At 42.8% G+C, this 25,057-nt stretch overlaps 1 protein-coding gene and 2 long non-coding RNA genes across 3 annotated transcripts in view; 1 reads left to right on the top strand and 2 right to left on the bottom strand.

Annotated features, from left to right (window-relative positions):
- Nucleotides 1–333: 333 nt before the first annotated feature.
- LOC141133439 (uncharacterized) lies at nucleotides 334–10,992 on the bottom strand. The gene is made up of 3 exons (XR_012243074.1): nucleotides 10,390–10,992; nucleotides 4,959–5,110; nucleotides 334–1,126 (listed from the first exon to the last, which is right to left on the bottom strand). It is a non-coding gene; the product is annotated as an uncharacterized lncRNA (long non-coding RNA).
- LOC141133438 (phospholipid phosphatase 3-like) overlaps nucleotides 10,235–25,057 on the top strand; it is a 33,520-nt gene continuing 18,697 nt past the window's right edge. Inside the window, exons 1-3 of the mRNA XM_073622826.1 lie at nucleotides 10,235–10,878; nucleotides 17,945–18,099; nucleotides 20,768–21,039. Of these exons, the coding sequence (XP_073478927.1) occupies nucleotides 10,719–10,878; nucleotides 17,945–18,099; nucleotides 20,768–21,039 (587 nt within the window). The 5' untranslated portion in view covers nucleotides 10,235–10,718. The remainder of the gene's footprint in view (nucleotides 10,879–17,944; nucleotides 18,100–20,767; nucleotides 21,040–25,057) is intronic.
- LOC141133442 (uncharacterized) overlaps nucleotides 22,555–25,057 on the bottom strand; it is a 79,610-nt gene continuing 77,107 nt past the window's right edge. The window contains exon 5 of the long non-coding RNA XR_012243077.1: nucleotides 22,555–23,359. This is a non-coding gene — a long non-coding RNA (uncharacterized lncRNA). The remainder of the gene's footprint in view (nucleotides 23,360–25,057) is intronic.

The following is a 25,057-nucleotide window of genomic DNA, read 5'->3' as shown; positions in this document are numbered from 1 at the left end:
GGAATGGAGATTTCTTTATTGAAATGTTTTACATTTAGCATTCAGTTTTGTGTAATGTTTGCCAAATGTTTCATTACATTCCAACACTAAAGGGACACCATCTGCTAAGATAGAGAGTGAATACAGGATAGATAGCAATTCCAAAGACGCAAGACAGAGATATATTTAGATCACAAACGTCTATTGCTGAGTGGCCCTCTGTAATTATAATTTTATATAATTATTATATACTTTAAATTCTAAAGTTCATTTTTGTGTATAATGTGTATAATGTGTATAATGTTTGCCAAATGATTCCTTACATTACAATACTAGGGGACACCATCTGCTAACACAGGGAGAGAATACAGGAAAAATAGCAATCCCAGAGACAAAATACTAGATTGTTATAACAACTCAGGAGTGGAGATTTCTTTATTGAAATGTTTTAAATTTTAGCATAAATTTTTGTGTAATGTTTGCCAAATGTTTCCTTCCATCCCAACACTAAAGGGACACCATTTACCAACACAGGGAGGAAATACAGGACAAATAGCGATCCCAGAGACAAAAGGCTAGATTGTTATAACAACTCAAGAGTGGAGATTTCTTTATTGAAACGTTTTATATTTTAGCAATAATTTTGTGTAATGTTTACCAAATGTTTCATCCCAACACTAAAGGGACACCATCTGCTAAAAGAGGAAGCAATCCCTGAAACATAAGACTAGATTGTTATAACAACTCAGGAATGGAGATCTGGATTACTACAAATGTTTAGTGCTGACTGATTCTCTTTATTGAATTGTTCTAAATTCTAGCATTCATTCCTGTGCATAAAGTTTCCTAAACTTTTAGATGCATCCCAGTGGATTAAATCTAGTTTTATGCACAAAGTTTTCTTGGGATTTGTTATTGTTTTGAATTCGGCTAGGTCTATTTTTGTTGCACATTGGTACGCAGTGGCTGTGGGAAACAGGCGGAGGTCCCAGTGTTTTCCCGTACTGTATATCCTCTTCCCCAGTGGATAGGAAACAGCAGGAAGGATGCCCCCTGTGACACTCCACAGTATCTCCGCCTCTCCTGTTGTTCTGTCCATCCGGATATGCATCCTTCTGCCTCACCTCACGTCAAGTTCAATCGTCTCCTTTATCACAAGAAAAAAAATAAATAAAAATAAATACATCAGCAAAACTTTTTGACAAAAAATAAAAATGAACTCTTCTTTAAATTCCTAGATATTGTCTCAGGGCTCTGGAATAAAATATGAGGGTTCCAACGTGTTATCCAGGAGTTTATCTGTTAAAGGGAACCAGCAAGGGAGGTGTGCCAGTTAAGTGAACCTGTTGCTTTGCATCGGCAAAAGTAGAAGTTTGCTTTAAAATTGACTCAATGTTCTATCAATGTTTTCCAGTGGTGGGTACCTCAAAGGTTGCTTATACAAATATTTGCAAATGATGAGGAGCAATTGAGCTCTGAATCCCTTCACTTGTTATCCAGCTTATCCAAACCAGCATTATGCTTTGTAGGTTGACTGGCTGTAAAAAGATCTTCCAAAAGGTCCAAATGGCTTTCTCAATGGGTCTAGCAACCCAGCCCAACTTTAGTGACTAACTAAAGTCCAAAGAAGGGGATCTATATCATGATAGCATGGTATGCCCACAAGGTCACACACCACACCATCAATAAGAGGTACTTTAGCCTAAGGGCCAATACACTCTTCCAATGTTTTCTAGTAGCTGGTAAGACTAAGGTTGCTCATACAAATCACAATACTTGCAAACAATGCAGAGCAATTGAACCCAGAATCACTTCACTGGTAACCCAGCTTATCCAAACCAACATTCTGCTTTATAGGTTAAATTCCAGCAGTGGATTGTGGCAATGAAAGATCCTCCCAAATGGGCTCTACTATGGTCTCAATGGTCCTGGGTGCTAAACCCATCTTCAGTGACTAACTAAGGTCCAAAGAAAGGGATTTTCTAGTGGCTGTAGAGACATAGGTTGTTGATACAAATCTCAATATTTGCAAGCAATTAAACTCAAAATCACGTCACTTGTGATCCAGCTTATCCAAACAAATGTTCTTCTATGTAGGTTGAATTTAGGCAGTAAGAGATCTTCCCAAATGGCTTTACCGAGCAACTCTATCAATGGGCTAGGGTGCTCCAACCATCTTCAGTAACTAACAAAGGTACATGTCATGATATGGTATGCCTACAAGGCCACATGCCACATCATCAATAAGAGGCACATTAGCCTAAAGGCCAATACACTCGTTGACATCTGGTCACCAAGGATGGGCAGGAGAGGAGGCAGGGGGTCATCACAAACTCTTCATGTCAAAAGTGACCTGTAAGGAATCCAAAGAACCTTTTTACCAGTTCAAAGGTTATTCAGTTCATCTGACAGAGTGAACCTGGAATTGGATGGGCTCAGTTTCACCCAGGCTTGATTGCCGACATTCAACCATGCTGTTTATAGTTGTTTTATCATTCTGCACAGCTGGGTGCAAGAGGTGACTGCCAACTTGGGCAAAATGATAGTAAAATTATCCATCAATATCTGTTTTGCAGATGGATTCTAGCAATTGTTGAGACTTTCAAACAGTTTTCTTCTTCTTCAACATTTTGCCAAGAAACTATGGGTCTGTTCTCTTAGCACAATGCATTACTTTCTATGGATGAAGGTTGGTGGTGGAATTTCTTTTTTCCTTTTTTTAGCTATAATCAATTTTTTTTACATTCTTTTGCCAATATTTGCACTTTTTCAAAGTTAACCTTCAGATTGCCATATTGAGCTTTCAATAAAAATATACATATTTAAAAAGAGTTGAATTACTAATATGCTGGTCATTTGCTGATTTTACACCATCAAAATGTTTGTCCCCGTACTATGTACACGTTAGGACTATTTGCTGGATGTATAATGCTACATTAGACATTACTGATCACATTTATACATTCCCCCGTTTTTTTCCCTTAGTTGCCACAAGGCCTGATACTTTGTATGTGAGGAAAACAGCCCAAGATCTTCATTTGCATAACCCAGCATCTGTCCCCTGTAAGAATGATACATATGCAGCACTTTCACACAATGAACAAAAAAAAAAAAAGTCCCATAATAGCATCCAGAACTTGGTAGACGCACCCCAAGTTCACTAATAACACAATGGGTGTCAGGATACACATGCCAGCAGACAAGTTAAACCCTCTAGAAGAACTCCCGGCGCAAGCTAACACTGGTTCCCTTTGCTCGTAAGAATTGAGCATTGGCGAATAGATGTGCGCATGCGCAAACACAAGCGCGCACCTGTGATTGACACTGGCACCAAACAGACTACTTAAACCCAGCCAGTGCTCAGATCCAGTGCTGCCTTGTCTTCAGCTTTCCGTGTATCCTGCTATCTGTGAACCTGTATCCGGCTTCCAGTTATCTACCTGGCTTGTCTTGACCATTCCTTGAACTCCACCTGCACCAACCTCGGCTTATCCTGTGACCAATCTTCTATCTGCTCCTTTGGCTCCTGTTCCACTGATTCGGTTCCAGACTCGGCCTGCCTCCTGACTATGTTCCTGCCTGTGTCCTGTACCGTTTCTCCAAGCCTGTGTATGACCCAGCCTGCCTAACCCTGCTATCCTGTCTGCTGTCACCTGCCTGTCTTCCTGCTGAAGCCATCTGACAAATTCACCAGCCCAGCAAGGACATCTGCCCTGCTGCTTGCAAAGGCTTCCTGGCACTCGTGCGCCTTCTGTCTACAGAGGCCCAGAGTCAGAGGTGTAAAAGAGGCCTTCCTCATCCTATCTGGCTCTACTACCAGATACTCAGTGGAGGAATAAGGTGGTCATGGGCGCCTAGGCTACTTTTTGTGTGGCCCCCTCCTAGGCATGCTTACCAGAAAATAAATTATTTAGTGCCATGTGTAAAAGGGTAGACCTATATTACACGCCTATAGTACACAGACCCCTTTCCCTGCACAGTACACAGACCCCTTTGCCTGCAAATCACACAGGCCTCTTTCATTATAAAGCCCCCCTGCACTCCCAGGAGACAAGCAGTCTACTGGGAAAGAATACTCTAAAATTGAGAAAACATCACTGCCAGCCCTTTCTCATACACCGCTCCTCCTGTGTCACTCATTGTAAATCAAAGCTTCTAAATACCTCAATTAACACCGTTCTTTGTGACCCGGTCATGTGACTGCTCTCCTCTGCTGTTTCATTGACGGTCACATGACCGCTCTCCTCCTGCAATCAAAGGCTACACTCGGGAAGGAGGTGGAGCGGGAGGAGGAGAACGGCCAGACAGAGCGGCTTTAATTGAGGTATTAAGAGACTTCCATTTACATTGAGAGTGACACACAAGGAGCTGTGCATGAGAAAGGGCTGGCAGTAATGTTTTCTCAACTTTAAAGTATGCTGGCAGCGCTGTCCCAGGGCCAGGAGAGGCGGTACAGCTGACCTGAGATCCCCCCCCCAATGGGTGGCACCCGGGGCGGACCGCCGATCCCCGCCCCCTGTTGGCAAAAAACATTTATCAGCGTATTCGTATAACACGCAGGCATGGTTTTTATTCTACATATACATAAATATATATAAATTAATAAAAATATCATGGCCAATCGGGGGCCCTTGCACAGGTGGGGCCCTAGGTTACAGCCTAGACCAGCCTGTGCATTAATCCGCCCCTGCAGATACGTGATAAAGGGTGATAAGATATCCTCCACTGACATCACATAATTCCAAGCCTCTTACCCTCCGTTGTGGACCACCTTAAAAAGAGTTGTCAGCTGTGCTCAATTAAATCTCCGACCCAAACGGTGCATCCAGAGTGACCTCCTTGTAATTTAAAATCCTCAGGATCGGAATGTTCCACCAGAGACGATATCAAACCATGCAGGATAGAGAGATTTAACAAAACCTAATTTTGCAGTTTATAGAAACAGGTCTATGTTTAATAAAGTGCATCAGGATACTCACAAACATTAATGCATAAAACGCATGTTAATCCAACAGTAATATCCAAGTTTCCAACCAACAAAATGCCTGACTTCCATGCGTAGTGTCGTCACATGACCAGGCTCCACTCAACACGTTTCGTCACTCTAAGACGTCATAGGGACAGGGGTTTACTGCAAAATATAGACACAAAAAGAATTACTCCTGCGCTCGTGAAGGCGTTGTTGGTGTATAATGGTAGTACTATTTAAAATGACAAAACTGGAGAAGATGATCATGCGTGTCCCGCTGCCTAAACTGACCTGGGGTGGTCTGAAGAAGACTGTGTGGGATGGGTGGATTAAAGGCGCGTGATCAACCGCTTACATCAAAATCATACAGTTTAATCAGGGACAATAGAATATATATATGTAAAGAATATATATATATTCACTACGTTTCGTAAAAGTTAGATTACAAAATATGCACTTAAAAGGTTAAAAGTGGGACATGCCCATGCAAGGGCAAGTACTTAAAAATAGGCCGACGCGTTTCGAGGATAGCCTCCTCATCAGAGCCTTGAAAACAGGAACAGAGTCTGTGCAAACAGGTAGACCAACATAAATCAACATGGAGAGGAGTGGCTAGTTGGGAGATAAATCATGTGATGAGTAATTAGTTCTCCTTAGCTCTATACCAGTCCACATCGCAGTGCTCTATGAGGTATAGCGAGAATTTTTTTCCCTCTTTTTCCCTTTTTTAGTGTGGGTCTGTCAGATGTACCTATCTCCAAAGCTGTGTAGGGGAGCTGCAGCCTGTGTTCGTCATTAGGGGCCAAAAGGTCGTACATTCTGTGGCTGTCTATGGCTGTCTCCGTCCACATGAGATACTGTGCCCATATCTCATGTGGATGGAGACAGCCATAGACCTTTGTAGGTATATGACAGGATACTGATGGAAGACATCTTCTACCTCCCACCCTCATAGAATCTACGGCCTTTTGGCCCCTAATGACGAACGCAGGCTGCAGCTCCCCTCCACACCTTTGGAGACAGGTACATCTGACAGACCCACACTAAAAATGGGAAAAAAAATTCTCGTTATACCTCATAGAGCACTGCGATGTGGACTGGTAAAGAGCTAAGGAGAGCTAATTACTCATCACATGATTTATCTCCCAAATTACCACTCCTCTCCATGTTGATTTTTGTTGGTCTACCTGTTTGCACAGACTCTGTTCCTGTTTTCAAGGCTCTGATGAAGAGGTTATCCTTGAAACGCGTCGGACTATTTTTAAGTACTTGCCCTTGCATGGGCATGTCCCACTTTTAACCTTTTAAGTGCATATTTTCGTAACTTAACTTTTATGAAACGTAGTGTGTATATATATATTCTTTACATGTATATATTCTGTTGTCCCTGATTAAACTGTATGATCTTGATGTAAACGGTTGATCATGGGACAGGGGTTTACCCCTGTGCCCAGGGTAAATTTTAGCAAACAGCCAGAAAAAAGTGAACCTCTAGATATGCTAATGTACCCAGATTTAAGCCCACTGTAATGCAAAAGATAAAAAAGTTTTTTTTGTTTTTTTTTAGAATGCTAACATATTATTCAGTAATTTTTTAAATATTGACTTTCTAACATCATTCCCTGCACCCAAAGAGCTCACAATCTAATGCCAGCCACACACACAAAATATCTATTTTACTCACAGCATCATTCTGGTGAAGTCTTTAAAACTCCAGTTTAACCCAATTACAGCCTAACCCTATGCCCTCCCAAAACCCCCATTACATCCCTTTCCCCACATCTTGTTCTTCAGGGTATGGTCACACATGTGGCAGGACTGCATTAGGTGGCTATTCCAGCATTGTCCTGCTGTATGGCAAGTCAAACTGCTTTGTCTCCCTATCTTCCCATTTCACACCACTGCATTGCGGTAAAAAAAAGTACTGCATGCAGGAAAAAAAATATACAGTATACATCAACCTCCAAACATCTTCCAACTGGTCATGTGGTGAACAGAATTCTTGCTCTTCTTGTCTGTCTTTGACATTAGGTGGTGCTTACTGCTAATGACTTGTGACCAGCATTCTGTAGAGCAATAAGCTAAGATCTCAAGCCAGCATGGTGACTTACCTGCAGGAGTTGTGTCTGTGATAGCCTGGGCTTACGGGGAGTGAGTTTAATGACACTGGGCTTCATTCCAGAAGACTGACACTGGACCACGGAGCAGTGAATCTATGGGGGGCAGCCCTAGGGAGAAGGTGAGTATTGCAGCCATATTTGGATTTTTTTTCTTTAAACCTTCTTGGCAATTTAAAAAAGAGAGAAGCTGCGCTGTATGAAGGTTCAATCCAACAATGGCTTGTAGGTATCAAGATATGGATGAGTGACAGTTCCAACAAATCCAAATAAACACCCAAGTGAGACTGATCCACAAATAAGTGCCACCACCTTATAAAAAACTTGCTTACCAGACGGCAAGCAAAACCCAGCAGACGGCTATAGCCCAGTTAAGGCCTTTACTTGTATGGAAAGATCGTCTGGACAGGTATAGATAAAGATTGATCTCCAAACGCCCCGATGCCGTGGAACTCCGATGGATCTCAGTAACGCATAACTGGTCAGAATTTTCTAGGGCAGTCCCAATTCTTGGGCTTCCTTTCCCGGTGTTCTAACATATAGTGTCCTCCTATCAGATAGTGTCCGCCCCGTACTGCGCAGGCGCAGTACGGAGCAGCAGGAGATGCCGAAAATGTCCGAAGTTGATCAGCTGACCATCAGCTGTACACGGCGCTCGGGCACCTGTTAGCGATGGCTGTGGAAGAGGGCCCCTCGCGGGCTCGCTTCGCTCGCCGCGCTTCGGGCACGGCCTCGCTGCGCTCGGCAACTATTTATTCTAACTCTATGTCCACTTGGATAGTAGGGAATGATCCTGGACATAGGGTAAGAATAAATGCGCAGGCGCCGTGTACAGCTGACGATCAGCTGTTGAACTTCGGAGACTTTCGGCGTCTCGTTTGTCCTCCGTACTGCGCCTGCGCAGTACAGGGCGGACACTTCTGGATAGGGGACTGTATTCGACAAGACACCGGCTCTGTCCCGGCTGACTCCTCCCCTCCACGCGTCACCATAGAGACCGGAGTACACTACTACCGGAGAGCGAGAGGACCAATCCGACCCCTTCTTGGCAATTTATTTCTTATTATTAAAAAAAAAAAATGAAGATGAAGTCTTCATTAAAAAAAAAATGTAAATGTATTTTAATTGTAATTTTTATTTAACATCTAGCTACCCTGATATATCTTTTTATTGCCGTCTTGTACTCTTCTGCACAGTGGAACTGAAAGAATGAAGCACTCCAATCCATCCAGCTGTACTGCTTTTCCTAATGGTGTCAATCTAACTGTGTGAGCTTACTGTGCTTTGATACTCCTTTATTGCCCAATCATGAGCCTGGGGGGGCTGGTCAGTGACCAAGCTGCCTCTCTCAACTGTGACAGACCTAAGTGAGGTCATTGACCTGCCTGTACCGCATGGCAGGTGTTTCTGGACCACAAGATAAGACTTTCTGAATTATAATTCACAATTATGAACTGCAGCTGTATATTAAGAAAGAAATAGCCTGCTGTTGCTGAGCTCTCCTTCTGAGAATGTTAGCTGCCTGGCTGATGAGTTACTAACCTTAAAGTGTAACACCACATTAGTTGAGAAAAAAAAACACACCCCTCTAGTTGATCTATGTACATTGCAAGGATTTTAACAAACTTTGTTCCTGCCTTTGTTCCTACCTTTTTCAAAAGCTTTTGGAAACAAAAACAAAAAAATCACTTTCATGAATTAAAAAAAAAACAAAAAAACATGATGATGTTACGCCAAGTAAATAGATACCTAACATATCACGCTTTAAAATTGCGCACACTCGTGGAATGGTGCCAAACTTCGGTATTTAAAAATCTCCATAGGCGACACTTTAAAAATGTTTACAGGTTACCAGTTTAGAGTTCCAGAGGAGGTCTAGCACTAGAATTATTGCTCTTGCTCTATCGTTCACGGCGATACCTCACACGTGTGATTTGAACGCCATTTACATATGCGGGCATGACATATGTTTGCGTTCGCTTCTGCGTGCGAGCTTGCAGGGACGGGTGCAGTTTAATTTGAAATTTTATTTGTATTTTTTTATTTTTACACTTTCCCTTAAAAAAAATTTTTGATCACTTTTATTCCTATTACAAGAAATGTAAACATCCCTTGTAATAGGAATAGGGCATGATAGGTCCTCTTTACAGAGAGATCTGGGGTCTCCACATCTCTACTCTATGCTGGAAAGCCTGAGATAAAAAAAAAAAAAAAACGATCTTAGGCTTTCCAGCTAACTGCCGGTGTCAGAAGTCGCTTGCAGTCTCCAAGGGTCATTTAGATGGCCCGGGGACCATCTGGTCCACGGTCAGCTCTATGGTAAACGGCCGCCGCTCGTCGATTCATTCTCCGGCTCCGCGATCACACGGGTGAGCCAGGAGCAGCACTGGAGGGTGGCAGGAGGGGGGCGTCCTGAACAGCCAATATGATTTCTTTTACATGTGAGGGAATCGCCAGCTGAAAAAAAAAATTATATCTGAAGGATGCCTGCAGCTGCAGGCATTCTTCAGATATCTCCACTTCAACCTAAGGATGTCATATGATGTCTACATAAGGTTAAGTGGCTAAACACTGCAAGTATAGGAGATATTCACTGTACCTAGAGATAAGCTTTATTATAGGCTTACTGGTGGGTACAAGTTAAAAAAAAATACTTTTATATAAATAAAAAAAAAAACTGCGCTTGGAAAAAAAGGAAGAACAAGCTGCGGTTACAAGTGTGGCACACCAAAACAAAATCAAAACAAAAACAAAAAACCGCGCTAAAAATTTATATGAACAATAATACAAATATGAAGTCCCATACGCAGAATAAATAGTCCCGAGTGTAATCCAAACATCCAAAAAAAATACTTTACTACCACTTTAAAGGGCCACAGCGAGTGAGTGGGAAGGGGTTATAAACCACCAAAATCCACCTTCATTTTGCCTTCACCGATCACCTCAATGCATTTCAAAATTTCACCGAAAGCTTACGTTTTTCAAAAACGTTTTGGGTCAATGAAACCTCTGAGATGCGCTCATCCCTGTTCATGACAGGTGCTCTTTAAAATTCTGGCAGCCATGCATGTCTCCTAAACCTTAAATGGCCCCTACAATTTCAGCACGCCGTGCAGTGTGCGTACATGAGCATGTGACCGGCGCTATAAGCGACACCTGTCAGTGGGTAGGATGTCTGAAAGCTTCGAATGGTCACGAGGTGGCACAGTTGGGTGCTTTCCAAAGTTGACTTTCCAGCAGAAGAACATATGGCAGGGTTAGACATGGGACAGCGGTAGATTGCAGGGTCCCAGGACGATGAATTATAGGGTGTGGACCACTCACAGCTCAGATTACAGCTGCATTATTCTTTTTTCCTCTGCAGCTATCTCCCTTTCCTCTCCTTCCTTCCAAAGTCTCACCCTTTCTCCCCCTCCCCTCCTTCATCATACACTGCTGTCAGCTCCACCTCCTCTTCCTCTCCCTTTAACTTTCTCTGCTCTTGCAAAGTTTCAAGTCACTTCAGAGAGGGCTGCAGGCGGGAGCTGTAGGTGACTGAGACTCAAGGACGCAGCGAGTGCCAAGAGCAGGTTGGACGTCCTCTCTCCTAGAACAAGATATAGACAAGGTTAACGTCCAAGTCGTGGTTCCCTTCGCCTGCTGCTGCTGAAAAGATGCATCTCACCCCCGGCGGAGCTCCAGATTGGTGCCCTGACCCCAGGGTCCTCAAGGTGACGGTAGGGGGCCACTGCGTTCGCAGAGAGTCCAAGAGCAAAGCCTCCAGGGGGTCCAAGAAGTGGCTGATATTGTTGGACCTGCTGTGCCTCTTCGCGGGTAAGTTGGCGTCTATGTCAAGACAATCTGAGCATTTTGTAAAGGTGTCACTGGAGTAGTAGGATTAGGAGTAGAAGGTTCACATAGTCTGGTCAAGCTTTGTCCTATCGCATGCAAGGGGAATTACATTTTATTTGAATTCTCCTACATGTGGTTGAGCATTAAACGGAAACTCAGGTTTGTTGATGTAAAGACATTTGGACGGGGGGTGCACCATGTGACAACCTACCAATATCTTCTTGGCTAAAAAGGGGCGCTGTAGTCACCCAAGCAGCAATGGAGGAATAAGGGGAGCCCCCAATATGGGGAGCCACCTGCAGACAGTCTCAGCGCTGGGGAGAATAATTAATGATTAGACGAGGTGTACTAACCTGCCCAATGGCTTTTCCCCCCCAATCTCTTAGGTCTGTTGTGTGCTGTCCCATAGACACCGTGGGGTTGATTTAGTAAAACTGGAGCACACAGAATCTGGTGCAGGTGTGTATGGTAGCTTCTAACTTCAGCTTGTTCAGTTAAGCTTTCACAATAAATCCTGAAAGCTGATTGGTTTGTATGCAGAGCTGAACCAGATTTTATTCTCTCTAGTTTTAGTAAATCAGACCCATAGGTGTGCGCAGGGGGTGTGCCGGATGTGCCTGGGCACACCCTAATCACTCGGTGTGGCGCAGATTCCCCCTGCTGATAGTTCACCAAAGCCCCATAACAGGGCTCCTAAAAAAAATAGTAAAAAATAAAATAATAAAAATAAAAACCTAATAACACCATCCACTGCCCTACTGAAACAAACCTCCGCCCTACTGACAAGTCCACTGCTCTACTAACACTGTCCATGTTTTAATACATTTGGGGTGCACACCCTAATGCAATAGACCGCACACACCTATGATCAGACATCAATGAGACATATTATTCAACCAATGCAGGACCATCCATGGAAACCTTTAGTGACACTTCGACTCCTTTAGTAAATCAACCCCAATTATGCAAAGCAAGGTACACAGCGCTAAAGCTGGCCATACACATTACAATCTGATTGTGCAATCTCTGTGCTATCTTGTTTAGATTAACCAATACTATAATGTGAAGACCTTCCTAAGTAATGCAGCTTGCATACAATCAGGCAGGACATTCCACTACGTAGTTGTTAGTAGACCTAAATTAGATTGTATCATCAGATTGTAACATGTATGATAAAAAATAATGGACAGCAACCAGCTTTGATTTTGTAACAGTCTATCCAGACAGTTGATCCAGACGATCCAGTCTATCTATTATGTATCTATTATGTATATATCTATTATGGGTATGGGTTTAGTGAATAAGTCAATTTACACGGTTGCGTTTTAAAGCATGCATTGCAATGCACCGGTCCAACATGCCCATCGTAAAGATATAGGGGTTGATTTACTAAAGGCAAATAGCTTTACAAAGTGCAGTTGCTCCAGAGCTTAGTAAATGAGGTAAAGCTTCACTTTACAAAGAATACCCAATCACATGCAAGGAAAAAAAAACAAAAAAAAAGCATTTTTGCTTGCACATGATTGGATGATAGCAGTCAGCTGAGTTTCTGCTCATTTACTAAGCACTGGGGCAATGCCAGGACAAGGGGTGGGGGCGGAAGGGATGGCTGCCCTGGGCGCAATGGTTTACCATAGGGATGGGGGGTGCCTTCCTTCTGTTACAAAGCTGGGAGGTTTGGCATTTTGTGCCCTGGGCACTGGATGACCTTGTCCCAGCACTGCTCTGGAGCAACTGCTCTTGCAAAATACAGTCTATTTGCCTTTAGTAAGTCAACCTCATAGTCTGTTCGCATCTAAGCACTGCGATTTGAAAAACACAACATGTCTGTTTCTTTCTGCATTTTATTTTGCTGGAAGTCTATTAAAGGCAGCGCATCAAAAATGCTTACAGCATGCGTTTTGATGGATTGTCAACAGGCATTGGTCAATGGCTGTTTAAACACTTATAGACTGCCCCACGCAGAGGGCAGGGCGGCCCTCCTTTGCCAAATCACGTACAGGTACTTGATTTCGTGCCGCGGGTCTGGCATAGCTCCCAGCTGTCCCTGATTTTGAGGGACTGTCCCTGATTTGGAGCAATGTCTCTCTGTCCCTCTTTCCCCCTCATGTGTCCCTCATTTTGGTCTGATCTATATAGTTGTATATAAAATACGCTTTTTACTTTCAAAAAGTGTTTCCCAGAGATAAACCTTTCATTCGAATTCTAAAGTGCTGCATTTTTCAATTTTAAAAGCCAATATAAAGGAATAGTAGTGCATAAAAAGCACTTGTGGATTTAATTAACCTTTTTCTTGTGGTTATGTTCCCTTTAAGGGGGCGTGGCGGGAGGGCGTGTCCTATACCTACATACGTTTTCTAGTAGGTGTCCCTCATTCCCATCTCAAAATGTTGGGCGGTATGGGTCTGGGGTACGCGCCGCCGGCAGCCTGCTCCCACCTGTGATTGGACACAGCAGGAGCCAATCAGCGGGTCCGGTGGCAGAACGGCCGTTCTGTGAGGGAGGAAGAGGGAGATCTTGTGTTTCACAGTCACAGCATTCACCCCACAGTTAGAAAGTACTCTCTAGGGACACATTTAAACCTTTGATCACCCCTGATGTTAACCCCTTCCCTCCCTAGCACTGATCACTGTATTAGTGTCACTGCGCCCCAAAAAAGTGTCAAAGGTGTCAGTTAGGTGCTCCAATTTGTCCGCCGCAATGTCACAGTCCCGCTCAAAATTGCTGATCGCCGCCATTACTAGTAAAAATAAATAAATAAAACTCCCATAAAAGTATCCCATAGTTTGTAGACGCTATAACTTTTGCGCAAACCAATCAATATACGCTTATTGGGATTTTTTTTTTTTTACCAAAAAAATGTAGCAGAATACATATTGGCCTAAATTGATGAAGAAATTAGATTTTTTTACATTTTTTTAATGTTTTTTTAGTTTTTTTTTTCTTAATTCTTGCTCTTTTTTTGTTTATAGCGGAAAAAAAAAAAAAAGCAGAGGTGATCAAATACAACCAAAAGAAAGCTCTATTTGTGAGAAAAAAAGGACATAAATTTTATTTGGGTACAGCATTGCACGACCGCGCAATTGTCAGTTAAAGTAACGCAGTGCCGTAGCGCAAAAAATGGCCTGGTCATTAAGGGGGGGTAAACCTATTCACTCAAAATTTTAAACTGCCATGTGAGTCAGTGAGCATTCTAATGTCTAGAAGGCTGCCATGGTTGATAGGTTTGTCAGACTGAATATTTAAAGCTCAACTCCAGGAATGATCTGTATTGTGCAGATTTATTGGTTCAGCTTGGCAAAAAGTATGCATACCCATACCTCCCAACTGTCCCTGATTTGGAACAATGTCCCTCTGTCCCTCATTCCTCCTCATTTGTCCCTCATTTTGGTCTGATCTATATAGATGTATATAAAATGCACTTTTTATCTATCAAAAAGTATTTTCCAGTGCTAAACCTTTCATCTGATTTCTAAATTGCTGCACTTGTAAATTCCAAAAGCCAATATAAAGGAATAGTGGTGGTAAAAAAAGCACTTGTGGGTTTAACCAATCTTGTTTTTTTTTTGTATAATTCTCCTTTAAGGGGGCGTGGCAAGGGGTGTGTCCTATGCCTGCATACTTTTGCTGATAGGTGTCCCTCATTCCCATCTCAAAAAGTTGGGAGGTATGAGCATATCTGATACCCAATGGACAACTGGGGAAGCTGGAAATCATTGTAGTAGTCAGTGCTACTACAGTGATGGCCACCATCTTCCGGGTCCTGCTCAGGTTCTGTACAAGGCTTCCCTTCTGCACGCTGGGTATAGTGGTTTGCTTGCACTGCCGCCATTCATAGAATAAATACCAATGATATTCAATGAATACTAGGCGTTCTGTACCTGGATGAGGTGGAGATCATAATATCAGAACCCTCCTTCTCCAGAGAAGGCCTTGTATTCACTAAAAACAAAAAATACAAGGCGGAACCCCCATGTGTTCTTTGTACAAAGGGGAAGCCACTCGCAAAGAGCCCCAGGAAAATGGCAGCTATTACTGTAGGCGTGCCAACCAGGGCCGGGACAAGAGGTGGGCAGGAGGGATGGCCACCCTGGGCACAATGGTTTATTGCAGGGATGGGGGCGCCCTGTGCCAGATGCTTCTGTTACCAGGCTGACAGGAGGGGGCACAGTCCTGCATCTAAGGAAAGGAGGGGGTCATTTACTAAGCACTGGAGCAATGCCAGGACAAGGGGTGGGGGCGGAAGGGACGGCTGCCCTGGGCGCAATGGTTTACCATAGGGACGGGGGTGCTTTCCTTCTGTTACAAAGCTTTGGCAACTTTGCCCTGGGCACTGGATGATCTTGTCCCAGCACTGGTACCAACAAGTGATTTTTAGCTTCCACAGGGACCAATAAAGTTGCTATAAACAAACTTACATTGCCCCAAGCTGGACCATTGTAAAGCTGGCCATAGGGGTGTCCAAATTCGGCCAGTTCAGTAAGGACCGGCCGAATTTCAATTCATGTACGGCCATCCCCTTTTTGAGAGAAGTCAAGCATTAGATCGAATTCTATCGAATGGAAATGTTGGAAATCTTTCCTCGATCGGCAACTTCAGCCAATCGGTGTATTCTGACAGCAGAGAAGTCCCGGCTAATAGACTACGATCTCTCAGCCGGGAGGATTCCTCTATCCACCTCTCTTGTGTGGATAGGGGAATCGGTAGGTTTTTTTTGTTTTCCGATCAGCCCGCTGCCTGACCGAAAATAAAAAAGTTATCTATGGCCACCTTAACCTGGAGTTAAAGAAACAGCCAATAAATGGACAGCCCGGCCAAGCTTATCATTAACGAAGGTCCAACATTTCATTTGCAAAAGCAGATTGTTTAAATATTTTTCATCCTGCTGCTGGCAGGCAAAGTTCAAGTCATTATTATTGCCACGTTTGGTATTTAGGGATATTTACTTTACAAATTAGTCAGCATGCCAAGTGTGAGCCATCAGAAAAAGACATGTAAGCTCCACTAATGAATGGGGAAAGTAAGAACCTTGATTGGCCAACGCATTCATTTGAGAATGCCAGCTTTAAAGGTGTGCCAGTTTTGCTTTCCAGGCATGATTGCCATTTTAATGTGAAATTGTAAAATATTCGAATAGCAATAGGTGTTGTTCTGTTTCAAATGCCACTTTATGCATTGACAGGCCTCCTTAGACCCAGTCTATCCTGGCATTATGGTCACCCGCTGACTTGGCACCATCCACAGGCAGCTTAACTTAGTGTAAAAAGACAATGACTTTTCTGAGCCCTATCTCTGCAAATAACTAACACTGGATGAGGGAACATGGAAGAAGTGGGCAGGATCTAGCTAGGAGTAAACCAACTAGCACTAAACAGGAAGGGGAGGAAGATATGAAAATCACATTAGTAAACAAGTTGTAGTGTCCCAAAACCACCATTAGATGTCAGCTTAGTACAAAACTACAAAAAAATAAATAAACCACCTAATGTAGTTCAATACGAGACATAAAAAATACATGAAAGTGGGGCAGAACAGGTGTGAAATCTTTCTTAGGCTAGAGCTACGATATCAGTGTTTTCAGGGGCATATTTATAGTTTTAGCAACTAATGCAGAAGCTGTGGGGGTGGAAGGGTATGTTGAGGCAAATAAAATATATAAAACCAGTGTGAATGTGAAAATAACACAAATCCAGCTCTATATTATTAGGGATTGTGAGGGTTACTGTTGGCACTGACCCTGCACCCCCGTAACATTTCCGGTCAAGAAGATTGGATGTCAGAGAGCAGGAGGAGACTTCTGGATCATTGTCATTGCTATTTATTGTAGGCCAGCCCTTCTTAACCTTTTCACCCTAGAGCAGTGGTCTCCAAACAGGGGCCTGGGGGCCAGATGCCACCCGGTGCTGCCTTTCATCTGGCCCTTGGGGACCTTTTTCATCCACTGATACCAAGAATTGGACATAATTCCCTCTACTGACACTAATGAAGGGGCAGAATTCCCCCTAATGACACCAAAGATGGGGCACAATTCCTCCCAATGACACCAACAATGGGACCCAATGACACCAATGATAGGGCACAAATCCTCCCAATGACACCAACAATGGGACCCAATGACACCAATGATAGGGCACAATTCCTCCCAATGACACCAACAATGGGACCCAATGACACCAATGATAGGGCACAATTCCTCCCAATGACACCAACAATGGGGCCCAAACACACCAAAGATGGGGCACAATTCCTCCCAATGACACCAACAATGGGGCCCAATGACACCAATAATGGGGCACAATTCCTCCCAATGGGTTCAGTTCTGAAGAGCTGGCCAGTGGCCTTTGGTGCTGTTCAGGGTGTAAGTAAAGATGAAGGTGGGAAAGCTCTTATAGTAAAGTAAATTGCTTCAAAAAGGATAACTGAATTGAAAAGCGGTTCTACAATAAGAAAGATGAAAGTAAAAAATGAGCCTCCCAGAGATGAAATGCTGGGTCACACTAGTGTGACTTCTGATTCACATGACAAGGGAAAACACATGATATTCAATGGTGCTCATTCCCATCAATGCGACTCAGTATAGTGTGACTTTTGAAAGGCTCCTGTGCTACTTTGCTGTGATTTACAGTGCAACTTGGCCCTATAGTATATGCAAAGTCTCATTAAAATGGCACTACACAATTGCAGTGAAAATTGAGTCAAAATCACATTGCTGCAGTGTGAACCGAGCCCGAATCAGATCTGATGGCATCACCTCTTCACACATAACATCAATGTTATCACCCTGAACTGCCAATCCAAATTTGATGTTCATTAAACAAGACAACTCTGACCCATTCCTAAACAAATAAAATTGGGCGCCTCTACCGATCGGACCACCAAAGGGTTATGTTTGTCCTTTTGAGCTACTAGTGACTATGCTGACAGGTGTCCTGCTACCTGCTCCCGACAAAGGCATACTTTGTGTTAGGAGCTGACACTGCCAGATGCCATAGGGGTGTTGAGGGGGCTCACCAAAAAGTCATTTTTATGCCCTGTCTCTCCCTTGCAGTGCTCACACCTTTCCTGGTCTTTGAGTTTGGATTGATTGCACCAGTTCATAGAGGATTCTTCTGTGATGACAACAGCATCCGCTTCCCATTGATCCGAGAGGAGACAGTGAGCGACACCATGCTTGTCAGTGTGGGTTTCATCGTGGGAGTCTTGGTAAGTGTCCATTTTTAAACACAAGCACAGTGGGCAGGTGCCTTTGGCACCACCGATGTACAGTAGGGATAGAATATTATGTTATGTGATAGTTACCCGTTACTGAATTTTTCCCAATTGTCTATCTATTTTACTATTTACTCTCTCTTTCTTTCTTTCTTTCTTTCTTTCTTTCTTTCTTTCTTTCTTTCTTTCTTTCTTTCTTTCTTTCTTTCTTTCTTTCTTTCTTTCTTTCTTTCTTTCTTTCTTTCTTTCTTTCTTTCTCTCCCTCTTTTCTTCTTTCTCAATCTCTCTCTCTGCCCCCATCTCTCTCTCTCTTCCCCTTCACCCCCCTCTACCCTCTCCCTCTTTCTCCCCCCTTATCTCTCTTTTCCTCTCTCCCTCCCCCTCTCTCTTTTCCTCTCCCCCTCCCCCTCTCTCTTTCGCTCCCCCTCCCTCTCTCTCCCCCTCTCTCTTTTCCTCTCTCCCCCCCCCTCTCTCTCGCTCCCCCTCCCTCTCTCTCCCCCCCTCTCCCTCCCCCTCTCTCTCTTCCCCTCCCTTTCTCCCTCTCTCCCTTCCTCCCCCTCTCTCTCTCTCTCCCTTTCTCCTTCTCCCCCTCTCTCTCCCTTTCTCCCCCTCTCTCTCTCCCCTTTTTCTCTTCCTTTCTCCCCCCCCTCTCTCTCCCTTTCTCCTTCTCTCTCTCCCTCCCCCCTCTCTCTCTCTCTCTCTCTCTCTTTTTCCCTCTCCCTCACTCCCTTTCTCCCTCTCCCCCTCTCTCCCTTTCTCCCTCTGTCTCTCTCCCTTTCTCCCTCCCCTCCTCTCTCATTCCCTTTCTCTCTCCCCCATTTCTCCCTCTATATCCCTTTCTCCCTCTGCCCCCCCTCTCTCTCCCTTTCTCACCCACCTCTCCCTCGCTTCCCCTCCTCTCTCTCCCTCTCCATTTCTCCCTCTCTCCTCTCTCCCTTTCTCCCTCTCTCTCCCTTTCTCCCCCCCCCTCTTCCTTTCTCCCTCTCTCTCCCTTTCTCCCCCCCCCCTCTCCCTCTCCCTTTCTCCCTCTCTCTCCCTTTCTCCCCCCCCCCTCTCTCTCTCCCTTTCTCCCGCTGTCTCTCTCCCTCTCACTCTCTCTCCCCCTTTCTCTTTTTGGCTATGGGATGGGAAGTGAGGGGAAATCTCTGCAATGGGTCACAGATGGTGAAACAAATCTGACAGGGGTTATAACCCTCCCCCCCCCCCCCCCTTGCTCTATCCAAAATGAAAAAAAAAGTTTTGCCTGTAGTTCTACTTTCTAAGTAACAATTCCAGGCATAGTATATTTTTACATAGTTACATTGGTTTTGCTTGGACCAATGTAACTTTGTACCTGGCTGATGCCCTTGTAAGCCCGAAATCACTGTATTTTACATTGCTACTTTGGTGGTCTCCACTAGCTTCCGGGCCCTGTCGGCTGCTTGGCATGGACATCATTCAGGGAATGCTTTGCATCCTCTGAATGAATGCAAAGTGTTCCCTGATTGGACAAAATGCAGAGGCGGGGCAGTGACATGTTCCAAAATAACAGAAATGAATGTTTCTAGTAAGCACCGATGTTCAGCTTGTGCAAATTCCTAATGAGTTAACATGTAAGATGTTTTAGGAGGGCCTACAGGGCAACTGTCCAAGACTGGAGCCTGCAATCACACCTGTGCAGAGCATATTTTTGGCACTTCTGAGGTTTTTTTTATGTGTTTTTGCATGCGTAAATTTTTTTTTAACGCATTTTACAAGCTTTTTGCAAATGGTTTTGTATGTGTTTTCAGCTGTTTATTTCCTGGGCTTCGAAAGGGGAGGAGAGCAGTTCTTATGGAGAAATCGCACAAAAACACATCATACATTAATAAGAGTTCCCATTGAAGACTGTAGAGGCAAAAACATCTGCATACACTAAAGAAAATATGCATTATGTGCTTTTTTGAGCGTAGGGCGTTACCTGTGGCCCTCAAGCTGTTGCAGAACTACAAGTCCCATGAGGCATTGCAAGGCTGAAAGTTACAAGCATGACTCCCAAAGGCAGAGGCATGATGGGACTTGTAGTTCCGCAACAGTTGGAGAGCCACAGGTTGAGCACCCATGGTGTAGAGTTTAGGGTGAGCGAGCCTACAAATGTGAACAGGATTTCACGTGTCAAGCGTAGTCAGCCATAGGGAAACAAAGTTAGAAATGCCCGTATGTCAACGGGAGGGCTAAAGTTTTCCTTCCATGTTCGCTCCAAAGCATTTTGCCACAAATTTTAAATTTTTGCAGAAATCTCTCAATTTCACTCGTCATTAATTGGATATCCTTAAACAAATTTATTTTTACTGAGGATTTTGATGATGAGCTGTGACTTCTTGGGAACAGTGCCATCCATTTGGCCTGTTGTGACCTCATATTTGTGCCATGTGAAAAAAACACAGATGGAAACACAAATGGGGCCCCAGCCAAGTGGCAGCCATATTGTTTGAATCATGCACCACAAATAAAGTTTCTCATCGACCCTAATTGTAAACAGATCTTTATTAATAGAATGTGACACAATGGCTAATATTGTTTAAAAGGAAAAAAATAAATAAAATCTGCTTCCTCCTTCTATGGAACACTCAGTGGCTGTTTATATGATATTGGCCGGTGGCCATTGCAATGGCTCTGATTGTGTTTTTTTCCACCTTGGCAGATCATCCTGGGGGAATGTCATTGGGTCAACAAGCAGCGCAGGTCAGAGTCGGGTCCCAAGGAGGGATACTTGTCCAGCATCTACCGGCAGCTTCTTCCCTTTTTGTTTGGAATGAGTCTAGGACAGTTGTTGACGAATGTCGCCAAGCTGAGCGTTGGTCGCCTGAGGCCGTACTTCCTAGCCGTGTGCCAACCAACGGCCTACAACTGTACAGCGGGATTCGTAGAGGATTACACGTGTACAGGGGACCCCAGCGCTATCACAGAGGCCAGGTGAGGACATTTAAACCTTATTTACAATCATCCTGGCTATAAAGTTAAAGCGGATTGTACAATCACATTGTAAGGTTTATGAACAACCTAAAGCTTTACAATCTGTTTATACAATTTCATTGAGATTTACCAACAATTGTGTAGTGGAAGGGCCTGCCTGGCTGTTATTATGTTTTCCTAAATAGGCTCCGCCATTACATAATTCTGGTAAAATTCAAAGAGATTGTATAATTTATGGGCAACCCAAGTGATGGGTTCCATTGTATTTTTTAGTTCCATTTTAAGCACGAATGCTAATCACATTCTGCAATGTACAGGTGACCACTAGTGGGGGCACTTTCAAATTGGTATAGAATAGATGGTATGCAGTAACAGATGGTATGTAGATGGTATGCATGGAACAACAAGGACATGAAAATGCAAAAGTCATAAAAAAAAAAAAATTATATATATATATATATATATATATATACACACACACACACTGTATATACAGTATATATATATATATATATATATATATACACACACTGTATATATACTCTATATATGACCCACATTACATTTTATATATATATAATTTTTACTTATTTATTTATACACATACTGTATGCACTGCACTATGAATTTAATTGCCTGCATATGTATAGTCTCATTAACTAACATGCAGCTGCACTCAGAGGCATGAAAAGAAAAAGAAACAAAAAGGATAGAAATTCAAAAGTCATGTTAAAAAATAAATAAACGAATAAGTAAAACATATATATAACCTACTCTAAAAAACAAGTGTGTGTATATATATTATATATATATATAATCCTCTTTAAAATATATATATAAAATATATATATATATATATATATATATATATATATTTTTTTTTTTTTTTAAAGCGGAGTTCCGCCATTTTTTTATTTTTTAAAAGTCAGCAGCTACAAATACTGCAGCTGCTGACTTTTAAAATAAGAACACACACCTGTCCAGGGCGCCCGCGATGTCGGCACCCGAAGCCGATTTACCCCTTGGCTGTCAGATGCTGCCTCCGCCATCCTTGGTAAGGGAATCAGGAAGTGAAGCTTTGCGGCTGCACTTTCTGGTCCCCTACTGCGCATGCAAATATATATATATATTTTTTTTTTACTTGTTTTTTTTATAGTAGGTTATATATATGTTTTACTTACTTTGCTTATTTATTTTGTATTATGACTTTTTTTGTTTGTTTTTCTTTTTCTTTTTATGCCTCTGAGTGTAGCTGCATGTTAGTTAATGAGACTATACATATGCAGGCAATTAAATTCATAGTGCAGTGCATACAGTATGTGTATAAATAAATAAATAAGTAAAAAAAAAAATATATATATATATATATATATATATATATATATATATATATATATATATACATATATATACTGTGTGCATTGCATTATGGATTTAAATGCATGCATATGCATAGATGCATTAGTTAATCTGCAGCTGTGCTCGTGAAAAAAAAAGAAAAAGCGCGTTTTTTCTGGCAGCAGCGGTGGCGTTTTTTATTTAAATCTCCTGTGTGAATGAGACCAAATACATAAAAGTGGATCATTGTAAGCACCCCTGTCACTGTAAATGGTTTGTCTTATCTGTGTAACTGATACATTCTGCTGGAGAGCTTGTTCTGTTGAAAAACAACAGACTTACTGGCTGGGCCACCAGAGGAAAATAGAAGAAAATAGAAGAAAGGAAGCCTAAAAAAGAAAACGAGTACAGTCACCACATCTAAGCATTGGCAAACTGCAGTATAATAAATGTTTTCCTTTGGGTTTAATACAGTAGCAGAGATGGTAGCAGATGTGGAGGAGAGAGAAGTAGGAATGTGGAGTAGAAGTGACCTGACTCGGTGCATTGTGCCGGCACAAATTGCCCATAGCCGGTAATGACAGTGATGTCTTTGTCTACAAACACATGGACCAGTGTTCAGTCTGTTTCCCCGGAATGCACAAAGAACAACGGGATATTTTTAGTTGATATCTTGCGGTGAAGTTTCTCTGAAACAAACATTTTGCATTGATATTGTGGAATCCCCGAAGGCAGAGATTCCAGAGAAATAATAAAACCGCTTCCTCCCATTATATCCTTCTCCACCACATCGCTGGGCGCCATATGATCCTCAAGTCATAATGTTTTGGTGACCTCGCTGTTCCAATTAAAACCATTTTTACCATTCCCTTGTACTGGAACGATGAAGATTTCCTCGTCTCTCTGAGTCATGTTGTGAAGAGTGGTGGAGAGAAAAGATTGAAAAGTGGCGGCTAATGAGCTTCCTGCCTGGTTGGCGTTCCTGTAAAATATGTTCTTTATTAGTAAAGACGGAGATGAGTAAGAATAGAGCATAACAGAATAGAGCATAAGAACGGGTATTTCCCCTAACTGCTGCCAAACATCGAAATGCTCAAATTAACCCTTTCGCTGGCAGAAGCATTTTTGCTTTTTTATTAATTTATTTTGCGCTTATGTTTAAAAAAAAATATTTTAGGCCTGAAAAATTAGTTAGAACCCCCAAACAGTGAAAGTAGAGACCCTGAAGAATAATGTGGTGATAGTTCCAAATAATTTAGTAACGCATAGGTTAGATCGAGTGCAAATTTTCGTTAGAAAATACATTTCAGATCATTTTACTGCACAAAAACGCAATATATTACCTATTTTTGCACAATATAAAATAGGAGGTCGCACCGAGTAAATAGATTCCCAACATGTCAAGCTTTAAAACTGTGGTCTCCCTTAAACGATTACAAATTTCCATATCCAACAGTTTCCATAGGGGACACTTTAAAAGTTTAGCATTAACAGTGAATAATGGCCATAGAATCACATTGCTTTCACTCCAGCATACATTATATTGTCAAAAGTATTGGGACACCTGCATTTACAGGCACATGAACTTTATTGGTATCCCAGTCTTAGTCCGTAGGGTTCAATATTGAGTTGGCCCACCCTTTGCAGCTATAACAGCTTCAATACTTCTGGAAAGGCTGTCCACAAGGTAGTGTGTCTATGGGAATGTTTGACCATTCTTCTAGAAGAGCATTTATGAGGTCAGGCACTGATGTTGGACTGTATAGGGTTGAGGTCAGGCCAGTCAAGTTCCCCCACCCCAAAGTCCGCTCATCCATGTCTTTATGGACCTTGCTTTGTGCACTGGTGTGCAGTCATGTTGGAAGGGAAGGGGCCATCCCCAAACTGTTACCACAAAGTTGGGAGCATGAAATTGTCCAAAATGTCTTGGTATTCTGTTGCCTTAAGAGTTCCCTTCACTGGAACTAAGGGGCCAACCCCTGAAAAACAACCCCACACCATAATCCCCCTCCACCAAATGATTTGGACCAGTGCACAAAGCAAGGTCCATAAAGTCGAGTGAGTTTGGGGTGAAGGAACTTGACTGTCCTGACCTCAACCCTGATAGAACACCTTTGGAATGAATTTATAGCGGAGACTGCAAGCCAGACCGTCTCGTCCACATCAGTGCCTGACCTCCCAAAGGCTCTTCTGGAAGAATGCTCAAACATTCCCATAGACACACTCCTAAACCTTGTGGACAGCCTTCCCAGAAGAGTTGAAGCTGGTATAGCTGCAAAGGGTGGGCCAACTCAATATTGAACCCTACGGACTAAGACTGGGATGCCTTTAAAGTTAATTGGCGTGTAAAGGTAGGCGTCCCAATACTTTTGACAATATAGTGTACGTAGTGATGTGTAACACGTGTAGCAAAATCAAAATTTTCATACATAGGCGCCCTCAGTGTTTGATTTTACGTTCATATGTGCGTGTAAGTGGGGGCGAGGTGGGTTAAAAAAGTTTGGGGAGGGGTTTAAATGCTTGGGTGTAACTCTAATTCTTTTAGACTTTTTTCCCTCCCAGCTTTATTTTTATAACCCAACTATGTATATAATGTACAGCACAGTGTATAAGGCTGAGCAGCTTGGAGTACATGACTTACAGCACAGTGTATATAGTGGACCGGTGTGGCATCTTTAAT

This window comes from Aquarana catesbeiana, linkage group LG03 (assembly GCF_042186555.1).
Source record: "Aquarana catesbeiana isolate 2022-GZ linkage group LG03, ASM4218655v1, whole genome shotgun sequence".
Lineage (NCBI taxonomy): Eukaryota > Metazoa > Chordata > Amphibia > Anura > Ranidae > Aquarana > Aquarana catesbeiana.
Note: the sequence above shows the minus strand (reverse complement) of the source record. Positions and strands in the feature narration are given on the sequence as shown.